Genomic DNA, 24,528 nt, shown 5'->3' with positions numbered 1-24,528 from the left:
GAGAATAGCTGGCCCAGCAGACCTAGGGCTACGAGTGGCTGACAAGTCGTCGACGAGGGGATCCGTTATACCGGTATCTGCCCCTCTTCTCAATCCTCAATCTGTTTTGTCGTTGGAAATTCTGTCCACGCTTCAGTCGTTGTTACAGTTGTTGGACCAGAGACTACCTCAGGCAAACCTGCCACAGTCACCCGTCGACGAGCCGGGCCCGTCCCGTCAACCGACGCACCTACGCACGCCAATCTCAGCACTGGCACAAGAGGAAGGTGAGCTGCCAGATTCGGAGTCTGACAGGGGAGCCATGTCGGATATCTCATCATCCCCCTCCAGGGATCCAACCTGGGAGCCAGAGGTGGAGTTGGAAACCCCTAGAAGCCTTGCTCACCCGTCCCCTCCGGACGACATTGCATCATTCCATTCTATGATGGAGAAGGCATGCAAAGAATTTGGTTTGTCCCAGGAAGAACAGAAAAAGGACTGTTTTTTGTTCGACCACATGGGTAAGAGAAGGAGGTCTGTGTTCTCGATACCAATACTAGACCATGTATGGAAGGAGGGGTTGCAGACAATGCGTCACCCGTTTTCAGAGCTGGCACTGAAAGGACGCCTGGAAAAAAAGTTTAAGGCTCCAGAGTCTACCCCCAAGTGTTTATCCTCCCAACCAACGCCAGACACGGTGGTGTCGGCGGCAGCGGCGAGGAAGGCGAAGGCCCAGCACAAGTGCACGACTCCTCCTGAGAACGAAGCGAGACACCAAGATGCCTTTGGCAAAAAAGTGCTATCCGTGGGAGCGACCACAGTAAAGGCCGCAAACTCTCTGGCAATTGTTGCCAGATACGATAGGGAGATGTGGCACAGGCTAGCTCCGTTGCTCGATCATCTTCCAGAAGAGCATAGGAAGGCAGCGATGTTACTCGTCTGAGAAGGTGAGGAAGCCTCAAATCACGCAATAAACATTGCGGTGGACCTCGCTGAGTCAGGCTTCAAGCAAGTCAATAATGGGGTCGTATTACGTCGACAGTCATGGCTTAAGTGTACCTACTTCAGGCCAGAAGTACAATACAAAGTTTTAGATATGCCCTTTGAGGGAGACCTTCTTTTCGGTGAGAAGGTGGACGAAGCCCTAAAGGGAATGAAAGAGGACTCGGACACGGCACGTTCATTGGGTGCCCTCCAGAGTTGCAGAACCTACAAGTCTTTTCGTCCCTTTAGAGGGGCTTCAGGTAACTCAAGATTCTCTGCATCTGGAGACAGATCCTTTGGCAGATCAGCTTACCCCTCCCAGGGATACAGACGTGCCTCCCAAACGGCAAACCGTCGCCGGAACTTCCAGACTTCCAGGAAAAAACCATCATATCCGTCGTCGTCGAGAGACAAGCAAAATAAAGATCAGCAGTGACATACAACACACCGTTCTGGGGGGAAGAGTTTCAGCATATGTCGACGAATGGGAACGAATAACGACGGATCAATGGGTGCTGGATACTATAAGAAACGGACACTCTCTACAATTCAAACACAGCCCTCCGCAAATTCCACCTGCGTTCACCGCTCATTCCCATCTGAAGATACTGCAACAAGAGGTAACACTCATGTTAGCAAAGGGTGTGATAGAATTAGTTCCAACATCACAGAGAGGTCAAGGAGTCTACTCAAGATATTTCGTCGTAAAAAAGCCGAACGGCAAATGGCGTCCCATTTTAGACTTACGCGATCTCAACAAGTCTTTAAAGAGCCTAAAATTCAAGATGCTCACTCTGCAGGAAGTGATCCGCGCCGTTCAAGAGGGGGATTTTCTAGCGTCCCTGGATTTACAGGACGCGTATTTCCATATTCCAATGTGTCGGAAACACAGGAAAGTCCTAAGATTTGTAATAGGGCGGACTCACTACCAATTCACGGTTCTTCCTTTTGGGCTCAAGACCTCCCCCAGAACGTTCACGAAATGCTTGGCTCCAGTAGCGGCCTGGCTAAGGAAGCAAGGCCACCATGTATACCCATACCTCGACGACTGGCTGGTAAGGGGATCCTCCCCAGCGTCGACCAACACAAGTTTACAAGCCACCATGCAGCTTCTACAACAGCTGGGATTCGCCATAAACTTCGAAAAATCCTCTCTGCAGCCATCAAGATCGCTGGTATTCCTTGGGGCACAGTTCGAGACCCAGTTAGGGCTAGTGAAACCTTCTCTCGACAGAACCTCAAGACTCAATCAACAAGCATGCAGACTACGGCGAAACACCAAGATCTCAGTGAGAAAATACGTTTTGGTCCTTGGGGCCATGGCATCCTGCATCCATCTGGTGGAAAACTGTCGCCTATTCATGAGGCCAGTCCAGGAATTCCTCACGGACCGATGGACGCAGGCTCAAGGATCGTGGTCAGACAAGATAACCATCGACGACGACAAGCTGCTTCGGACCCTTCAGTGGTGGCAGAGTTTCCACAATCTGAACAACGGCGTACCCCTACAGGAGCCGAGTTTCAGCGAACCATAGTCACGGAAGCGTCCCTAACCGGATGGGGAGCTCACATGGGTGCTCTCCAAACGCAAGGTCGCTGGTCTCCAACGGAGTCACTCCTACACATAAACGTGTTAGAGCTCAGAGCAATACGATGTGCCTTGAAGGCATTCCTACCACACATCAAGGGCTCGCGAGTACGAATACTGACCGACAATACAACGGCCATGTTTTATCTGAGGAAACAAGGAGGGACGCGATCAAGAACTCTTTCCATAGAAGCCCAGAAAACATGGCATTGGGCATTAAAGCACGAAATTTCCATCGTGGCTCATCACCTTCCAGGAGTGAGGAACCTCCCAAGCAGACTCCCTCAGCAGAAGCATGGCCCAGATACACGAGTGGGAAATGGACACAGTTCACCTGATGAAAGTGTTCGAGAAATGGGGTCACCCCCCTCTGGACGCCTTCGCGACCAAAGACAACAAGAAATGCGAGCAATTCACAAGCAGATGGCCTCAGGAGGGCTCCAGGGGGGAGGCATTCTCCTTCCCATGGACGGACATGTTCCTCTATGCTTTTCCCCCGTTCCCCCTCATACGGAGGACAATACAGTGGATACGCAGATACAATTGCCGGGTAATTCTAGTGACACCATACTGGCCAAGGCAACCGTGGTTCTCCGACCTGCTTCACCTGTCGCTGGAACATCCCATAGGGTTTCCGAAAGTCCTGAACCTACCATCCCGGGACAAAGGCACGGTGTGGCATCACGACCCGGACAGTCTCAACCTTACAGCCTGGCTCCTGACTTTTCCGAGTTCGGTTCTTTAGACGTTTCGGAGGATTGTCAGAAAATTCTGCAGGCGGCTAGAGCCCCTTCTACAAACAAATCCTACTCCTATAAGTGGCAGAGGTTCTGTGAATGGTGTAGGGGACAACAGGGCCTACAACCGTTGTCGGTGACGCCGGAACAAGTTCTACCTTACCTGCTCCTCTTGGCGGAGAGGGGATTATCCTTCACATCGATAAAGGTGCACCTGGCGGCCATCTCGAGGTTCACAAGGAAAAGGCAGTCGTCTCCTCTATTTAGCGACAGACTTGTAAAACACTTCATGAGGGGTTTATTTCGAGCTTTTCCCCCGGAAAAACGTTTCCCCCCGACTTGGAGTCTCAACACAGTGTTGTCAGGCTTAATGAAACCGCCTTTTGAGCCTATGGCCACGTCCGACATAAAATTCATTTCGTGGAAGTTGGCATTCTTGATTGCTATCACATCAGCTAGAAGAATCTCGGAATTGCAAGCGCTGGTCGTAGACCCGCCATACCTAAGATTCTTTAAGGACAAAGTAGTCCTGGCAACTAATCCTATGTTCGTCCCAAAAGTTCCGACAGTGTATCACAAACACTCGTCCATTGTTCTCCCTACTTTCTTCGCCACACCATCATCGGCAGCAGAAAAAGCTCTTCATACCCTGGACGTTAAGAGGGCTCTGAAATTTTACCTACATTGTACACAGGAATTCAGGTCTACTAGACAACTGTTCGTCGCATATGGTCCGTCGACGAGAGGAAAAGCAATCTCTAAACAAGGATTGGCTCGATGGGTCTCATCAACGATTGCATTTTGTCACTCTAAGGCCGGAAGGCCACTGCAAGGACATCCTAGAGCCCATTCTACAAGATCGATGTCCTCCTCAACAGCTTTATGGGCAGGAATTCCGTTGACGGACATATGCCAAGCTGCGGCATGGTCAGTGCCCCACACGTTTACCCGCCACTACTGCCTTGCCAGGCAGCATGCGGACGAGGTGCAGATGGGAAGAGCTTCCTGCGCCATCTGTTTCAGTAAGGTAAGCTCCACGCTGTGGAGAATCTGTTGTCTACCTTTTTAATGACAGTTTATTTTATGTGGGTAAGGTTATATGAGGTAACTTGTTCCTACTGTACATATGCATTGTGTAGTATGTTGAGGGTATATTACATTACATTCTCACCGCCGTCTCAAGTGTTACTGCTATACAATCTATTCTAAGCATGTGAATCCATGAAAGATCCAATGCTGGAGAAGGGAATAGTTTCTTACCTGTAACTCCATTTCTCCAGCATTGGTATCTTTCATGGATTCACATGCGCCCGCCAACCTCCCCGGAATGTAATGTATTTGATTGATAAATTTAACCCTTCCTACTTTGGAGGGGCCGAAATCTGAAGGGGAACCGCGGGGGCGGCCTCTTATACGGGGACGGCCTACGGAGCATGCGTAGGCTGGTCCTAAAAGGATGTAGATGGGACACAAAAGTGTCGGAAGTTTTCCTATTGGAAAAGGCTATATATGTGTACCGAGGGGTCCCAGTCTGACGACGGGGAATATTCTAAGCATGTGAATCCATGAAAGATACCAATGCTGGAGAAATGGAGTTAGAGGTAAGAAACTATTCCCATCTCGTTCGCTGACTTTATTTGGTTTTCCAGTTTTTTTGAGGGCGAGTGTGCAATCTCATAGCTGTCTCCACCTCCCTTCTGCCATTCTATAGGTTCTTTATCCTCCCCAGCATTTGGCAAATCGTGTACCACATCGAGCGACAATTGTACAAGGGGCAAGTTGATCAGGGTCCCGTTGAGTCAGATGGTTCCACACAGTTCGGCCCTGTCAGGCAGAATCCCCTCACATGTACTATCTGACACTTGGGGATTGGTACTTAGTTGCAGGTCCGTAAACAAACAGGCTGATTAATGGGCAAAGACCCAGATACATTCAAGTTAGGCATGGCTACGTTCGCCTTACCTTCCTTCGCCGTCGGTCCCTCTGTTGCGGCCGATGAGAATTCGTTAGATGGAATCTCTTTCCTTCCATCTGCCCTGTGCGCTCTTTAGTTAGTGCAACCTGGCGTTCTGCCGCAGCTGCCAGGGGCACCAAGCTGCATCGAGTTTTTGTAGGGTCCCGAGTCGTCGGGCTCTGAAGTGTGCGTCCCGCCTCCATCTTTTCAAGTGCGGGCTCCAAGGTCTGATGGTTCGACAGGAGCCAGCGGGGGAAAGAAGGAACAGAGCAGGGAGAGGCAGCCCTAGCAGGACTGCAGGACTGTCACTCTGTGACTCCGCAGTGGAAGCCAATTCTTATACTGTGGGTCCACCCACTAGTATAGAGGTGGTAGAAAGACTCAGCTCGCAATCTGACAGTCTTTTAGACAGGAACAGGACTGTCACTCTCCGTCGCTCAGTTATTTGCTTTATATTTCACAATTCGCATTTTTCTCAATGTTCTTTCTTCACCCAGGAGAAGTACATTTTGCCACTGGGAATTGCGTATATGAAATATTTGAGTTATGACGCAAAACTAGTTAAGCATCTTTGACAGTTACGCAAGTTGTAGGTTCTGAATTAAGGAATGAACCATCTTATATGGGGATACAAACAGTATAATTGCATAAAAAGAACAATGTCTTCCTTTGCTTGATTGTAAAGTCGTGGTCCTGAGGTGGTGGTTTCCATTTCTGGATCACCAGAAGCTAAACATGCTTTTCCACAAACCAGATTAATTTTCTAGTTCCAACTTAAATGCAGCCTGTCCAAAAAGTAATTTGGATACAAATCAATGCACTTACAATAGTCTTTGTGTAAGGGTGTATCCATTAACTGCAGCAGGCTCATGTTAGTTGCTCATTTCCGGTTGCTGGAAATGGTGACAATTTTCTATTACGGGAACTCCGTATTGATTTTAATTTTTTTTCAAAAGACCCTCTTCTAAATACTCAGCCAATATCTACAATGACCCAGCTCATCTTTTCTCAACTGGTACAGCAGTAACATCTGTTTTGGCATTATTTTTAGAATTAGTTCCTACTAACCAATGACTGGTCACTGAAAAGTGTATGCATGGTTCCCATCCCAGAGGTGCAGCAGGTATAAATGGTGTCGGAAATAAACTAGTGTGGACCCCTCCTTTTGTTAATGCAAATTTATAGTGGTACAGTACATGTCTTTGCTGTTTTTTGCTGTGTTTTCCTATTGCTGTAACTGCAATTTAAGAACGGATACTGCACAGTTGCAGTGTAAATTGATGTGTTTTTAGTGAACCCTGCAGAACTATTGTCAAAATGAGCAGAGCACAATAACAGCCTCATTACGGGTCTGGCGGCAACCCTGCCGGTGCTACCAGCGGGTTGCCGCCGAACCCATAACCATGTACTGGCGCCTGACTTCCTGGTGCCAATGGCGCATTACAGGTACGACGGCAAAGAAGTCAGGCGCCAGTAAATTCGTAAATCCCCATTACCTTAGAGTCACAGAGGAGTGGGGACACGGAAACATGGGCACCGTTGCTAACTGTGCCAGTGTTTCCGTGACGGCTTTGCCTACTGTGACCGCTGCGCCCAGCAGAGTCCGACCTGTCGGCACAGTGACTCCGGCAGGCAAACAAGTAATTTTCCGATCCGGAAACAAGGACCCCGATGAGCTTAACGGCACCCTTGTTTCCGCACCGGCAATGAGGTCCAATGTTGCTTATTAACAGAAGTGAGCTGCCGCCTTGTAAGCTTTAGAGTTTGAATCCAGTGACGGTCATGAAAATTGTATTACAAGCAGGTGTCTATGCGTTTGGTACCGGCATTTCCAAACCATAACACGGAAATATTGTATCATGGTTGTTTTAGGGCTCATAGTAAAATGTATCTGCTATGTTGAAAACCAGATACTTAAGATCTATGTCTCTAGTTGAACAAAAATAAACGTTTCTTCAGTTAATCCGTCCTGCGCCCATTTTGGAAATTCAGTACAAATGCACAGCTAGATCTATAGGGTCCACAGCTTATAAATAAGGATGGAAGTGGATGAGCCAGGTTTTCCAGTGAATTCTAAATCTATGTATTTATTTATTTCATTTCTATAGCGCCTATGCCGTGACGGCTTGTGGTGCTGTGATGACAGATGCCACACCTCCTACCAGACCGCTGACGCGAGTCAGGAGCAGCGTGTAAGCCTCGTAAGCGCAAAGATCTAGCATGATATCGGCACCTTTGCATTTTCACAATCGTTCATTAACAAGAAGAACTGTTTTAATCATTATTTTATATCTTCATACTTTTTTGGGAGTGGGTTAGAATGTATTAATGATGAATAAGGACACTCACTTAGTTTTGCAGATGCTTGGTGCCCAATATATTCCTCAGCTTGTGTATTAACATGACATGCTGCCGAATTCTTTCAATTTAGCACCTCTTAGAATGCTGCAGAGGGCACAGCTAGTCGTATTCATGAATGCCTAATCCCTGGAAGTGCCAGCAATTATGCATCCCAGCAGCTCGGCCATCTTCATCATCCTTTGGGGAAACCATTGTATCTTCGTGTGACTTGCTGGATGCCTCACTTTAATCCCGGCGGCCGTCGCCTCCACCTTTCCTTTGGTTTTATGGCTAAGCACCTGCACTCAACTCTCGCGTTACTGGTCTGCTATGGTGTTGCCAGTCTGGGACCTCCTATTATCACCTCAGTGTTATTACCATGGTAATGCAGCATGCCAAACCTGCATTTTCCGCCTAGAGGAGCACCACGTCACAATGCAATCCACCACTGTAGAGCCATCAATCCCCACTAAGCCATCAACGTGGTACCGCAATTCAAGATTACTAGTTAAATCTGTACTTCCATGGCACTACCACCCTAGTTGTCAGGGAGGTCGCCAAAACTGGTGGAAAGCCCCTTGTCTTAGGGCACACATTTTCTTCCCCCACCAGCACTACAATACCAAGGGGTTCCTTGGTCTAGGTCCTCCAGGGGCTTTTCCCGCCCCCTTCTATTCCAACCACCCATAGAAACTACTAAGAATCTGTAAGAATTGCAGATTTCCCAGTGGCAGATTATCTTGCAATAGTATGCATTGGTTTTAGAAAAGCAGAGTGATGGGTAGTTTTCTATGTCCCCCATTACAGAGGAATGACCATTCTGTATCAGGATTGCCCTTCCCCCCCATTATGCTCCTGCCCACTAACCCTTATCTTCCCAGAGATCCTCGATTGGGGCTGTCCCATTATTGACGCTCACTTGGGGATTTAACACAGACTAAACCATTGTAGTATCAAGACTGCTACAATAACTGATTAATTAGGTATTCATCAAGACATATCTGGCTAATGGCGTGCTTACTGCAAAAACCTGACTAGTATTACTATCACACAATATCTGGTTGATGTTGTGATAACCACACACTACCAGATTGATGGGGAATGATTTCTCATTTAATTTCTGTTATTTCATATAAAACCTGGATCTTCTCCAAAGAGCAAATGGGTGCTTTACAGTGGATTTTTACTCTAGCAAATCAAACATGAGGTATTGTACAAAGTGTGTGTTGGGTCCAGTTGAGACTGAATTACAGATATTTGGAAGGAACAGGATCTTTCAGTTAAGGGACGTGTATCTGAGACTGTACCAGTAGCAGGTTGCAAAAATGTGCTCCTGTCACTAATCATTGGAGTGAGAATTTAAACTGGGTTTAGGTAGGAAATGTGTGCACGGGGAGAGCTGTCAATATACGTATGTGCTTATCCCCATCATGCACAGTCTGTGCACGTCATGTGTTGAGAAGCAATGGTTCGGGCTGATAAATTGTTGGTGAGTTGAGGTGGCAGAGCTACTCCTAAAAGGCATACATGTGGCCGGAGTGTGTACTTGAGGCAGGACCAGCCAATCTGGTCAACCTCTATTGGTTAAGGTTGCCGTGGCAGTGTATTTGTGGGTGTGGCTGGAGTGCACGACACACATGAGTGTGGTGCACATAATGGAGCAAATGTCTGGGATTGTGATGAAAAGTGATGCCAGTGCCATGGGCTCTAGGCTACCATTTTTCCTCCTGGGAATTCCAGTTGAGGACATTCCTGCACCTCTACTCGCAGTGCCACAGGGCACCCAACAATAAGGCAAGCTATTCCTAGGACTCTTTGTTAGTGTGTTGGAGTGCAATGGCGGATGGTGCATTAATGGCCCGGTACTATCATTGCAGAAATGATGTCGAGCAAGCTTGGAGAGCAAAGGCCACTGGGTGGTAAACTGCCGAAATTGATAGCAGTCCACTCGCTAGGTGATATCTTTCAGTCATTTGTCTGTGTTGTGAGGGGGAAAGACCATAAGGACTGTTGTTCTGCTCACCCTGTACTCTGATTGATGGTTCCCTTATACATGCTGCTGACCCTAAAGAGCCAGACTGACCCTAAGGAGCCACATGTGAGAACTGCTTGCATCTCCATGGGTACTAACAAATAGGGCAGATTTTAGCTCCTTAGTGACTGTGCGATATGTATAGGTACTTGTAATTGTTAGATGGATGTCCTTATCTATCTATATAAATTAAAATGTAAATGTTTGTTTGTTCAAAATCTTAAATCTCTGAATGTTCTTCACCGATTGCTTTGAAATTTTGACACAACGTTGCATTCGAATAGGCGCGTGTTTTTATATACCTTCTATACATAGATGTCACACCTGTGACAGGTAAAAACATGCTTTTTCTGAAAAACAGCACCATCTGTTGGACGTAAAAGCAACACACGCTATACTAAATATTTTAGGATTCCATTTCAATGTTTCCGATTTAGAATGGCTCAAATAAGTGCAGCCAGACTTCAGGATGCACGGTTGCGAGCAAGGCGATCGCGTTTTGCAGCTTCAGATCTCGTACATGTTTAGACCACAATGCGCTCTTACATAGCTAATCTGATAATCTGGTTCAAATGGGTTTAGAAGGATGGGAATGATACATTTGATTCTTAATGTCTGTGACTAGCATCAGAAACCTTGGACTAGGCTGCCTTGTACATATACTTTTTAAATGGCTCATGTTCAATTGTGGACCAATTCCTTGGGTTGGATTGGAGTGTTGTATTACATTTTACAAAGCTTCTTCAAAGTTGCTGGACTGTCGTTTCATTTTTAAAAGTGAAGTTAGCATGGTCCTTAATGTGGTGCTCTTATCTTTAGAAGATTCTTCTGATGGTCAAACAAGGATTCTTTGAATGGTTCCCATGCAAACAACCTTAATATGCCTGTATTTGTTTTTAATTCACTTTTTGTTTCGTAAAGGCCACCATAACCAAAGCATATTTTACATTCTTTGATCAGAGCTTTAAGTTGGATGACACAATTGTTTGGGTTGGAAGGTCAAAAGTGCAATGGTCTCGTTTGGAGATAGCTAGGATAAGTAGCTGCTACCCCTAGTGCGACCCTTGCAACTCCTGATTCGGAGAGTAAATTAATGTAGGAGAGCCATGGTTGATTTAATCAGTTTAACCCCTTGTCCCTTCCCGAGGCCCTCAGCCTAATAGATTGCTGAGGTCGAGGGGAGGAATAAAGGATGGGAACTGCTCTTGCTGTGTGCACTGTCTCCGAAATGTCATGAAGTAGTGTGATTGGGAAGACCTTGAATGGCGAGCCGAAAGGAGGACGGGTTCGCGGAGTGGCCAGAGAGCTAGGTAGATGTTTTTTGGGGGCAGTGAGTTTAATATGCCATTTGAGGCATTTGGGTGACTCTACCGTGGAACCTCGGGCTGCGTTTGACATATTATGGTAGCACCTGCGTCTGCAGTGGATTCACCTGGAACCTACTGGTCAAATTAAATACAGGGGAGGAGATAAGTATGGAGTAGGAAGCTGCTGGTGAACTGGAATACAGTGCACTGGGCTGATAGTTGGACACATTGTAAATCTTGGGCGGGCCCCCTCGCCTGGATGCCTGTTATAAATAAGTCAGTACAGTTACTTCGAGGGGATTGGGTCCTCCGACGTATTCCATATCTATGCTGCGGACATTACCTGTCATAGATATGGAATACGTCGTCGGAGCATCCCATCGAAAGAACGTTACCAGGTAAGAAAGTAACTTGTTCTTTTTAAATAAAACTATGATATTGTGTAGTTTACTACAGAGGCTTTCAGTTAAGTTACACAGGTCTTCATACAGGTAGCTCATACAGTTGGTGTTCGCACCATAGCTCAACTTACGTCACATTTTCATGTATGTATTGATCATGTGCAATAACTAATTTACATGTTGAGTGCCACGATGGTTCTGAAGATAGCTTGGTGTTTTAAGCACTTGTTTCAGAGATCTGTGTTCATATGCCAGGTCACGGTTCCAAATCCCAGCAAAGAAGACTAAGTCGTTTCTCTCTCTGTGCTTGATAAACCTACTTTGACAGTAACATGCCACTAAAACAACACACCTGCACCAGAAATAGGGATAGTATAACTGGCACGGCCCTTTTTGATATCCATTTTCGAGTTTCGAAAAATACTGTAATACTCTGCAGCTTCCACTAGATGTCGGCCTATGCATAGCATGTGAATCTAAGCAGACGCAAGCACCAGAAATACGATTAATGTATTCCATACTACATTGGTATGGTGCATGCCTAGAGCTTGGTGCCTCCATACGAGGTTTTTAAATGCTGGGTACCAACCACCAATGACCATAATGCATTGGTGAAAAAAAGGTGACTAAGGAGCTGATTTGGAGACGGAGGAGTCGGTCAAGGCTCATATTCGGCTTTGCCACTGGATGATACCGAGTTCCTGGACAGATCGTTTTATTTTAATGCACTTAATTTAGTGGAAGGGTTTGCCTTCTCGGGTTCTGGTGGCATTGTTTAGCTCATTCCCCGCTCTTTATTTTCGTGTAGGCCATTTGAGTGGAAAGACAAGGGAGAGGCAACCAAATGCCACAGGCCTTTAGCAAGCTTATATTAAGGTCTGCTTATTTGACGCACCTGTTTCTTTTTTCTATAATTTCAAGGGGTTTTCTTCACTTGATGAATAACAATGTATACCTGTTTCAAACCATGGCTACCAGCAGGTAAACCTATCAAAATGTTTTTCATTGAGTGTATTTAAATCTTTAAGATGCAGTGTACAACCCCGATGAGATCTTTTGGTTTCACATTACATAGCATTGATACTTCTAGTGCTTCCATTTACGATGGAAACAATAAAGCTGCAATCCTCCTTTCGCATGACATGTTTCTACACTGTTTTTCAAAAATCTTGTCATGTTTATCATTTGATGTGCAGATTTTACAAACACAGTCTACAAAACAGATTATTATTTTAAGTTTGTGAAAATCAAACATTGACAAATCATTGCACTTTCCTGTTGGCTATCAATTGGGAAAGTATGAAGTTAAGTGCCACATATGCAGACTTGGCCCAAGTTGTGTGAACCTGGGCAACTCATTCAATGTCATAGTGGTTGACGTGTCAAAATTGCCACTCCCTAATATTTCACTATCCGCCCCTAAAAGTAGTTTTTCTTGTAAAAAATTTAAATAAAATAAAAACATGACCACAGAACACTCAATGGCTTTAGTGTTGCTTCATATATAATAATAGTAACCAGTGGTATATTTCACAGTACAATTCGTTTCTTGGCATACTCATGGCATGGCAATATTACTTTAAAAAAAGATTGCCTTTTGAAATCTCCGTTTATGTTCGGTACATGCACATTCCTATTAACTTCTGATCTGTATCCTCTGCTATGCTGTGGTATGTGTACATCAGTGGTTTCCTATTTGTCTCCTCGATTCTTCAGCAGTTGTACAATCTCTTAGGAGGCTAATGGGAGTTAAGTACCCAAGCTGGGGCAAGGCTACCATTGTCATACAACTGCTGGTTAGTGTCCTACATCTAAACCTGGGCTACAGATTTCAAGTTGCAAGCTAGTAGCCAGGCCTAATTATATTGCTCACCCCCTCAATTCTCTACATACACAAGGCACACCAATTTGGGGGTCGTCCACCTAGAGCAGGCCCCGTAGGAGTCAGGGGTGTTGGCAGTGGTTCTGGCCCATTGTGCCACGAACCGCTCAGACATTCCCCGCCAGAAAGATGTCAGTGGCTAGAAAGGTCTGAGAGAAGTCCCGGGCCAATGCCCAGATGAACAAGAAATTGTACAGCCATTTTAGGCTTTTGGATGGGGAGCCAGTCCTCCTGGCCTCCTACCCTCAACCACACTATTCAGTCGTGGCAGCAGCCTCCTTGTATTCCAAGCCATCATCCACGGCAGATGCCTCCTCCAGTTGTCTCTGCAAGGAGAACAAGGCCCTTGAGTCTTTTGGCAAATGTTATTTTAACGCCAAACTGCACTTGCGACAGGCCAATGCTGATACCCTCCTAGCCACGGAGAACCAGAAGCTGTGGTGAGAGATCGGGGAGTTCCTGCCTGACCTGCCTCTGGAGAGCCAGGCCTCCTTCAAAGCTGGTCTGGCGCAGGCATGCACAGTTGCGCAGGACCTCATGGAGTCCTTGATCGTTTACATCGACACAGCCAGCAGAGGTCTGTGCCTGTGGACCGAGATGAGGCGGTTAGCATGGATGAATGCCACAGAATTCTCCTCGGATGTAGAGGAGAGGATTCTAGACCTTCCTTTTGAGGAGACAAACCTTTTTCATTCATCCGCGGATGATGAGCTGACGAAAAAGACGCCCTTTACGCAGACCACTAAGTCCTTGGCCAGCTTGACCAAACCAGGGCAAAAATCCTTCCCTCAGACCCAGGGCAGGTCTGACTTCAAAACCCACTCCTTCAGCAGCTTCAAGGGGTTCAGAGACCACAGTGCGCGGCGACCAGACAGGTCCCCCATCGACCACAGCAGAAATCAGCAGAGGACATCGCAGGGATTTTTCCGTTCCCCCTCCTTGTCCAGGAACACAGCTCACCTGCAGGGTGCCCACTCTCTCTCTTCACAGTCAGCTGGAAGTGTTGTTTCAAGAGTCATTGGATTCTTTTAATAGTCTCCACAGGCGCCAGTCTTCCTCTTCCTTTTCCTCTACCTTCTCCTCCCCTGCTTCAGATTGGGTCACACTGTTGCTGGAGATCCCCTCTCTTTTGGACATGCATGCGGTGGATCCGGTTCCCCAGTCAGACAGGGGCTGCAGCTTCTTCTCCAGGATTTTTGCATTACCCGAGAACAACCAGAACATCGTTCAAACACTTCAAGATGATCATCCCAGCACACATAGCCGTGTCACTGTGCGCAAGGGACTGGATGTGTTCCTCAGACCTCAAGGATGCGTACCTTCATGTCCCCATCTACCAGCAGCACTGGAAATTGTGCTGCCATTTGGCCTCAAATTGAGCCCCTCCTGTGTTCACAAAACCCATGAATGCGGTGGCTGGCCTCCTCTGCCTGGAGGGCCATCACTTGTACCCCTGTCTGAACAACTGGTTGGTGAGGGCCAGCTCGTTTGATGGGGCTGTGCACTTCTGCCAACGACTGGCAGACATTCTTCACCAGCTGAGCGTCTCCCTCAACCAGAGGAAGTCAGTTGATTCCCATCCAGGACCTGGTGTTCCTTGCGGTGCGCTGGGACACAGCCGTGCAGCAGGTATTTCCCAACGTCCGAAGGCTCCAGTCCCTATGCAAGGCGATATGGACATTTCTGGCCAATTTCGACCACCTCAGCAAGGTGGTTCTAGCACCTTTTGGTCCTGATGTCCTGACATGCTCACAGTATGGCACACCCGCCTCGAAATGAGATGACTCCAACTCCACCTGGTGGCCAACTTGGACTAGGAAATGGGGTCGTAATCGGACAGAGTCCCTATCCCTCTGTCCCTCCGTCCAGATCTTAACTGGTGGCTGTTGGACTGCAATGTGGTAGTGGGAGCCCCCTTCACCCTGCCGGAGTCCTCACTCTCGGGCTGGCGGACTACCCTGGAGGGCTACTCGATTCATAGCGCATGGTCCAGGATGCAGGCCCTCCTGCATATCAACCTGCTCGAACTCTGGGTGGTTGGCCTGGCGCTCAGGGCCTTTCTACCAGTCATCAGGGACTGGGTTCCACGCCAATGTTTTATTTGAAGAAACAGGGTGGCACCCGTTCGGCTCCTCCTGTGCATGGAAGCAGTGTCAATTTGGGAATGGGCCCTGTCGGAGGGGATATGAATCTCCTCGGTACATCTCCCGGGGGACAACAATGCGGAAGCGGATCAGCTCACCTGCCTGGGGTGTAACACCTACGAAAGGGAGTTACACATCAGCTGTTTATTGCCCCTGTTCCAGAGATGGGGGCTTCCGGATCTGAACTTATTCTCATCTCCTTTGAATTCCAAGTGCCCCTGGTTTGCTTCTTGGGCAGGACAGGGTTAGGGGTCTCTGGGGGGACGTGTTCCGGCTCTGATTAAACGGTTGCAGGTGCTGTGCGTTTCCTCCTCCTCCATTGCTCCAGCAGACCATCCTCAAATTCAAAGCCTTGATGGGCTTCATCCTGATTCTCCCCCCGCCCCCCTCCACTGGCTGTTGAGGGCTTGGTTCTGGGATCTGTTGCAGTTGTGCTCCAAGGGGCCTGTCCACCTCCCGATCTGCAGCAGGGCGGGGCAGTTGAGCATCCGGACCCAGCCAGGCTGGCCCTCGCAGCCTAGTTCCTGACCAGCTGAGACTGCACCACTGAGACAACTGAGACATCATACAGGAGGCCGTCTACACATTCTCAGTACAAGAGCAAGTGGACCAGGTTCTGCCACTGGGCTCATGACAAGGGGCATGACAAGGGGCTGCTCTCTGGATGATGTTCTGGGCATTTACCCAGGCCTGCACTGAAGTAGTCGGTAAAGTGAAAACACTTGGCATGACGCTGGAAGCCAATCTCAATGCAGATGCTCAAGCCAGGCATGTCAGCAAAAACTGTAATTACTACATTCGTCTTCTCAAAACAATGAGACCCCTTCTCAATGAAAAAAATTGCGCCACCATTGCTAGAGCTACCATTCTTTCACGATTGGACTATGGCAATGCGCTCCTTGCTGGTGCCAGCAAGCAAAGCTTACATAAGTACCAACTGATTCAAAATCAGGCGATAAGAGTCATCAAACTAAAATCAAGGAGAGATCACATCAGCGTAGCCAGACGCGACCTACATTGGTTAAAAATGGAAGACCGTGTACAATTCAAGTCCTTGTGCCTAACCCATAAATGCCTCTATGGAAAAGCACCTGCCTACCTTAAGACCAAACTTACACCCTACAACCCTACCAGAACATTAAGATCTGAAGCCAAGGGATTGATAACAACTCCTAAATTCAAAAAAGAACTAGGTCTAGGAAGAGCTTTCCCCACTCGTGCAGCAGCACTCTGGAACAAACTTCCTACTAGCCTTAGACTGGAATCAAATCTATTCTCCTTCCGTAAAAAACTTAAAACCTTGCTTTTTAAGTAATTCGAGATATAGCTTTACGACCTCTGATGGACAACCCCTATATGTAATGAATCGTCCTGTATACTGTTTGTCCCCACTATTTGTCTACGTCTCCATGAAAGCGCCTCGATGCTTGCGAGCAGTTCGGCGCTCTACAAATAAACAAATAAAAATAAAATAAAATAAATAAATTTTCTGCACATCAGGCCCATTCTGGCGTTCAGGTGCTGCACCTATTTGGGGGCCATTGGGGCGTACAAAAATTCCCCAGAGCACATTTGTTCAGCGGCCAACCCAGTGCTTAATGCTCACCTCAAGGGGTTGTCCAGGTTTTTTCATCTGGTTCATAGGCCGCACCCGGTCTGGGACCTCAACATGGTGCTTGCTGCTTTAAAAGGGTAAGCCCTTCGAGCCGATGGCCTCGGTGGACATCAAACTGGTGATACTTAAGACAATGCTGTTGGTGGTGCTCACTTCCTGCACGCAGAGTAGGTGAGCTGCAGGCTCTGTTGTGTGAGCCCTTCACCAGTTTTAACACTGACACAGTCATCTTGCGCACTCATCCAAACCTCTTGCCCAAGGTGGTCTCCATTCCATTTGAATCAGGAAATCTGCCTGCTGGTGTTCTTCCTGAACCTGCAGTCGGAGGCTGAAAGGGCTTTGCATTCCTTGGAACTAAAGACCTAACGAGTGCTCAAGTTCAATCCCTCAAAATCTTTCCAGAAGTCTGAGGCGTTGTTCCCCATCTTTGGGGGCTTGTCTCCCGGGACCCAGGCTTCCAAAGCTTCTATTCCCTGTTGGATGGTCCAGGCCATTTCGGAGGCTTACATGGCCAGGAGTAAGGCGGTTTCCACAGCAAAGGTTACAGCTGTTGCCTTTTAGAGACATGCCTCTTGGGATGTCATCAGCAGGGCTGCTACTTGGCTTCTCCGTCTGCGTTCTGTAAGCACTATTCCCTGGATACCAGCTCCAGGCGTGTTGCAGAGTTCATGAGGCGGTTCTGCAGAACCTTTTCGCTTCTTAAGTGTGAGGTTGTCATAGCTCCACCCAAGGATCTTGTTCGGTGGAATCACCCACAAGGATGCAGTAAAGGGGACAGGACGTAGGAGTAATTAAAGTTACTCACTGTAGTGATTAGAGTACTCAAAGTCCTTATTCCCCTTTCCTCCATACATCCTACCCTCTTTCCCCCGCTTGTATGCCAGGGTTTAAAATATCCTGCATAGCCACTTATTTGGCATCCCATCTGTAAAAAGGGGACTGAGGTGAGGCTTCAGACAGCTGTCATGATGCCTACCCCCAGGCATCAGGACCAAGGCCCTCAGCTCCGGGAGCAGGCATCCAGACATTTGTTTAAACCTCAGCAGCTCCGGCTAGGGGCTGTCTGGGTTCAGTCCTGGCGCCTTAGGCGCCAGGCTCATCATAGAAATCAGTCCTGGCGCCATAGGCGCCAGGCTCATAGACTTTACTTACCTGATGCAGACCATGCTGCAAAAGAGTCCAAGCCTACATGAGGCCTGGATGGGAATATTTTGTTACAGGGACTATTTTTTACTCGGGCGTGGCTCTAGGGAACTTCTTACCTGGAACTACTTTGGAGACTATTTAAACCACACCCGAACAGCAGCACATGCTTCGCGTTATTCTGCATCCAGCAGCGTGACGCTCACCGTGCCTGCAGCCAGCTTCCAGTCTTCTGCCACGCCCGCGTGCCTGCAGCCAGCATCCAGTCTTCTGCCATGCCCGCCTCGAATCCGGAGCTCCTAGAATATAGAAGAAGAAAAGGACAAGGTTAGAAAACAAACTTATTTCAAATTCCTCACCTAATTCCGGAACCATTTCATCTCCGGACCTGGAAAGTACATCAGTCCTGCACGTGTCGCTTCGCCAGCTCCGGCACGGCGCCATACTCACCAGTTCTCACAGCATCTTTCGATCTGGCACTGTCTCCATCATTTCTTCGCTGTAATCCGGCACCTAGGGGACACAAGAAAAAAACAAGGTGAGCCAAGGGAATCAACAAATACAACCTCTTACCACCATAGACTTACCACCGGCGATATTATTCCATAACTCTCCACATTTTCATATGCCGCATCTGTAAAGAGGGGGAAAAACAACACGTTAACGCATGCAATAGTTACCGGACAGCGTTGGGTAAAACAGACTCTTACCTGAACGCCAGCAGCAGCTACGAGACCTTCTTCTCACGAACTCAGTTGCAATTTAAGGAAGGAAAGGGACAAGAGTGAACATCGGGCACATTGAACTCTTTGAACTTGATACTTACCAATCCCGCCAGGGACTTCAGACTCAATACTTACCGGAACTCTCCCAACGCCTTCAAACCAGTGAAGTAACTGGTATCCACGCACCCCTGCAAGACACGCAGGATGGAGAGGTCATCTTTTACGAACATAAGGTGAGGTTACTAAGGGGATATCGGAGGTGATTAGTGGGGGAGAACGAGAACAGTTGGGAGGCCATCACTAAAACCCACAGGTGGTTAATCCCTGTCTCCACTTGCAGGAAAATACTTCTTCGGGTCCAGCAGGCAAGACTAGGCGGGCCAGTCCAGACAGTTATCTCTGCACTACGCATCACGTTGAAGGAGGCCGCAGATGTCCGGGTCCGATCGACACCCCTGTGGGGTCCAGGTGAGCGTAACAACAGCAGGATCTCGGGGGGGGGGGGGCCTTCCCACGCCCGGGGCTGCTCCCCCACAAGCTATTCTAAATTTAAAGGGAATCTAATTTTTTCGCTGCCAAAGGTTCTGGTACTGTCGGCATGTTGGGGGACGCCCACAAGGATGGAGGAAAGGGGACTAAGGACTATGAGTACTCTAGTCACTACATTGAGTAACTTTAATTTTGTGCTCAAAGTGCCTGCTAGTGTTTTTTTCAAAGCAGTCTTATGAGAGTTAATTAATTGGAGCTGCTGGTGTAATAAAAAATGTCTTCACCAGGTCTGCCGTAAGCCTTTAAATTTATAAGTACAGTGGTGCCCTTTAATGAAGTCCTGTTAAAAGCAAGGATTGGAAAAGGCAACAGATTTGGCGTCTGTTATAAGTATTAGGTATTTGCCAGGCACAGCTATTCATGATATGCCCAGGACTCGCACCATTTTGCATCTGCTCCCATCAATGGCCAGTTAATACCACAATGGCCGTGCCTGGCAAATGCTTTGCCCATGCCCACACATAAGTCAAATCTGGTGGCATTGCCAATGCTTGTTTTATTTTTACGTGAGGGCTGGCACATGTGCAGCCTGAACCCCGCCTTCCTGTTCCTCACCCTTCACTTATTATATTAGAACGGTTGGGATTGGACAAGCAGTAACACCAGCTGGGGTTTTTCCCACCCTTTGCTAGTCCTGTCTAATTTCTTTTCTTCCTGCCCTTTTACCACCGTTAGCCTTTTACCTCCACCTATGCCGGTGCATGAAGAGTTTGCATTGTGTGCATCTTGGGGCAGCCATTATGTGACGGTGGATTCCTATCATCTCTGCCTGGAGTGCCTAAATCCTGACCATCAGTGGCGTTAGTGCTTTTATTATGACTCGCTACCTGTATGGGCACTTGAGAGAAGAGGTGCAAGGAAGTCTTTTATCTCATTTCTCCAGTTCACCTGAATGACTTCACTGAATAGAAGCGCTGTCCTCTACTAACCACTCCTACGTCCCGTCCCCTTTCTTCCATATTACATGGGTGTCCATCACTAGGGACAGAAACGGAACCTTTTTCACCCAAAAAAGCCTTTCACCTTTAAATTTAGCTGCGTGCAGAAGAGTGGTCCCAGGAGCATGACTCTGCCCTCAGGCGCCCCACCTCAGTCCTCTTTTCCACAGTGGCAGACCTGATTCAGCTGCGCTTGTGGTTGAGGCATTTTCCCTCCTAATTACACACACTCCACCTTCCCCTGGGATCCAGTGTCCCATTATTTTGTTTTCGAATTCATTTCCATTACTTTACTTACACCGGCATCCGGTGCATCGCACTCTGCAGCGCATGATAGCCCAGACAGGTTTTAGTAGGTGCTCTTCCTGTGACGGATCATTCCCGGCATAGGACCCACACGCGCTGTGCCTCCAGTGTCTCAGTGAGGCTCACGGCTCGCAAGGCTGTTTGGCGTGCAACACGCTCACACCTTGGTCACTCAAGAACTGGCTAGTGAGGTGGAGGGAGCTCTTATCAAGGTCTCCACCCTAACACCTTAAGGAGTATGTGCGCAATAGGCCCAAAGTAAATATGCTCTTCTCGAAAGCACCCTGCAAGGTTAATTCCTTCCCTGGGTAGACTCAGAGCAAATGGGATCGCACAGATCCCGTTGCCAGCCCAGGTCCTGAGGCTCTCAGAGCTACCGGTCAGAAGACCGAGGGATCCTCCTGGACCCAACAACTGAGGGGCCCAAGGGCTCTCGTACCAGGAAATCTCCAGAGGGGCATTGCTCTGTGACTGGGCTTCAGCCCGAGGGGTCGCCTGTTTGCAGGAGCACTACCAGGTCTTTGGCTGAAGGTGGCAAGCCTACCCGATCCACACGTGAAGTGTAGAAAGGGGCCAAACCTACGCACGGTAAAACACAGCAAACAGGTATAAGCACATGCAAGCACTTCACTGGACACAGTTCCCGCACTTGACAAGTCAGGACAAAATTGCAGCACCGCTGGACAAAATGGCGCCATGTAATGAAGCATGCCCTTCCCAGTCAGAAGGCTCTCAGGGAGTTGCCTCTCCAGCACCTAAGCAGGAGTTCACACCACAGGTTGAATGGTTACCCATGCATACTGTGAGAAACCTGATGGTATTCTCCCACCTACTACCTCAGGTTCTTCCATTCAGGTGGCCAGGGAAGGTCATCGTTTTTGGATTCCTTTGAGTGGACACCTGAGTGGAGGGTCACAAAGGGATTGGGAGACTACCCATGGGTGAGACATGGTGTTCCCCCCATTCCCAATAATACCCCAAACCACTCCCCCTCAGCCTTCATGGGGTATTTGCAATCACACCCAATCTCCCCCTCCCCATTTCCAACAAACACAGAGACGAGGAAGATACAACTAAGATCAAAGAGGATTACCCATAGGAAAAACATTGGGAAACAAGACAGGGCCTGTTACTACTACAACCTACCACTAGGCTGTCCCACTAATAGAGTCAGGCAAGATCAGGCACTTTATCCCAACTGTGCACGCCTGACTCCACTTGACCATTTCCTACACTATAAAAGGTGGCGTTCTGCCAGATTCAGCGAACGAGCTGGGGATGTTATTCGGACCAGAGAAGCCAAGGAGCAGAGAGCAGCAGCAGCTGAACCCTGGAGGAGAGCGGCATGCCAAGACGCTGGCCCGGTGTTGATGAGGGGCTGCAGCATGGCTAGGGAGACGTGCCTCCAAGGAGCCGGAGTGAGACAGCCTGCATCCTGCTGGCAACGTTCAGCAAAGTGCTTTTTTTCCTTGGGACCTGTACCAGCCCCAAGAGTGCCTGAGGGGCAGGTGGGGAGACCCTGACCTCAACCCTGCGTCCGCCTGTCAATGCAACGCTGCCGGTGAGTTTCATGAAAGTCAGGGAGAGTGAAACTGGGGACCGTGCGTTGGATGGAGCCGAGCGGGAGAAAGGCACAGTTTGCAAAGCGGAGCGGAAAGAGAGAGAGAAAGCTTAAGAAGTACAGAAAGTGACAGAAATAACAGAAAGGGGAAAAACAGTAAGAAGGAAAAGGCGCTAGCTCGCTAAAGGAATGGAAAGCAGAGAAAAGGCATGTGAAGTGTGCAAGTGTGCACAATAAAGAAAGTGTGTGAGGCACGATACAAGGACAAGCAACCAACGGAAGGTGCAAGTGTGCACAGTGAAGAGAAGGGTGTACAGTGAAATAAAGGTAAGCCAGGAAAGAGGTACAAGTGTGCACAGTGAAAAAGGGGGCAAGTGTGAACGGTGAAATAAAGGAAACAACATAAAGCAAGAAGGGGTGCAGGAAGCACCAGAAAGTGAAAGGTTGGAAAGAAAGTAACAGATGGGTGCAAGTGTGCACGATAAAGCTAAGAAAACAAAGGAGAGCCAGAAAGGTTGCAGGAAGCACCTGAAGGTGAAAGATTGAAAAAAGGAAGGAGAGGGGTTTAAAGGTTAGAGTGGTCGCGCTTGAGAGGAGTGTTCTCGAAAGTCTTTGATAGTACCCCATGTAAGAACTGTACAGTGAAAGGTACATCCTGCCTAGGAGAACTGTTTGTTAAAAACGCGAAGTTGACCCTGAGAGGCCTGACCAGAACTGTTTTTTTTTTTTTTTTGGAACTGGAAGTGTCCGAGCTTGGTGAAGGGAACCTCAAGGGACCCAAGGGTATTGTGAACTTTGTTGATTTGCTGCAAGAGCCCTTCGTGGAAGGTTCTAAGGGCTCCCCTTTTGAATTTACCTATCTTGCACTGGCAGAACTACACCAATTGGTAAGACTATCTGAAACCAGCTGTGGTTTACATTTCGTATTCTTTGAACCACTATTTTTCCTTTTCGAAGACTTCCTAACACATTTTTCTAAAGATTGAGGGCACGCATAGGTTTAGACACAGATTATTATTTTAGACACCGACGGCCCTTAGAAACAGCAGTTAAGGGAAGCATCCCTTTAGAGTTAGGGCCAGTTAGGCATTGCATCAATCCAGGAACCTTAGTAAATAAAGGTTTTGAAACTAACATCTTTGAGTCTGTGTCTCTCTTGATACCATCATTTATACCAGAGACAGAGCTATAGTAACAGGTAGTACCCTAGGAAAACTAACAATGGTCCATACACATTTAAAATCTACAAAATATTTTAATAGTTATATGACATGGTTAAAAACGTATTAAGTATTATGGTCCACGACACGTAAATCACAATACTCAACATAAACATAGGAAATCGTTATTAGCAATCAATGCTTAGTAACACAAAATCAACAAGTGTACACCTTGAACTTCCTATTGTGTACACTACTCTATTTTTGTCTGATTTAACATATATCTCAGTTTTCATTCCAGAGAGCTGGCTAAACATGTTTCTGTTCACAAACAATCAATAACAAACATTCATCAGGAGAATACAAGTATCACCAAAAATCCTAGTACATCACGGTTCTTAGGCTCATTCTGAGCCAGAATCATACCACCTGTAAATTTGGGAAATAAAAAAACAAAGGGTAAGCTTCTAAGTTGCTTGTTAACTTTGTGATAGTTCTAACATAATGAATTGGAGGGCCATAAAGGGTTAGTTACCTTCACTGGTGCTCGTGGGGGCTCTCAACTTCTTAAGTTTAGTTGGGGTAGGTTGATGAATAGGTCCTACATAGTCTTTAATACAAGAAAAGTGCAAATATTAGATTTTTAAAAAAGCAGAATTAGTACTCCATGACGTGTAACAAATGGACATGACAAACGGAGATAGCTTCATTACTGCTGTTAATCCAAAGTCACTCACCCGCAGGTGCTTGGAGCTAGTTATGGGTGGTAAGTAAGAGCTCTGTAATATAGAGCTCGTTCAGCTGGCCGTCCCTTTCAATCTTGTACAAGCAGGGAAGTATATGGCTGGGGACAGTGTGTCCTAGAGAGGGAGAACGCATAAAACGCGTCTCAGAACAACTGGGCTTGCTATTAGAGTGTAAGGAGATTGTGTAATTCACGGTGGTCAAAAAGTAACACACGCATAATCAAACCAGTAATAAGTACCTTAAGAAGATACCGGTAGCGGAATTCACTGAGTTCCGATCTTCAGAGAGTTGGTAGCCGTGTCTCAATATCATACACCTGTGGACAGAAAGGACTAATCACTAGAGTTTGCAAAAGCGGAGTGTCCATAATATTAAGATTATCACTAATAAAGTGGTACCCTAGTAAAGGTCATAAAAAGCAGCACAGTGAAAAAGG

The 24,528-nt window shown here is 47.5% G+C and overlaps 1 protein-coding gene across 11 annotated transcripts in view; it reads left to right on the top strand.

Moving 5' to 3' along the window:
- Positions 1-24,528, top strand: part of SSBP2 (single stranded DNA binding protein 2) — a 1,952,970-nt gene that overhangs the window by 1,406,136 nt on the left and 522,306 nt on the right. For 5 of the 11 annotated variants that reach the window (XM_069627566.1, XM_069627562.1, XM_069627560.1 and 2 more), the window contains exon 6: positions 7,351-7,443. The exons of 5 other annotated variants lie outside the window; for them this stretch is intronic. In XM_069627566.1, coding sequence (XP_069483667.1) covers positions 7,351-7,443 — 93 coding nt within the window. The remainder of the gene's footprint in view (positions 1-7,350; positions 7,444-24,528) is intronic. One more of the 11 variants, XM_069627561.1, reaches the window with a different exon arrangement.

Source organism: Ambystoma mexicanum, chromosome 6p, assembly GCF_040938575.1.
Source record: "Ambystoma mexicanum isolate Mex_15411 chromosome 6p, UKY_AmexF1_1, whole genome shotgun sequence".
Classification (NCBI taxonomy): Eukaryota; Metazoa; Chordata; class Amphibia; order Caudata; family Ambystomatidae; genus Ambystoma; species Ambystoma mexicanum.
Note: the sequence above shows the minus strand (reverse complement) of the source record. Positions and strands in the feature narration are given on the sequence as shown.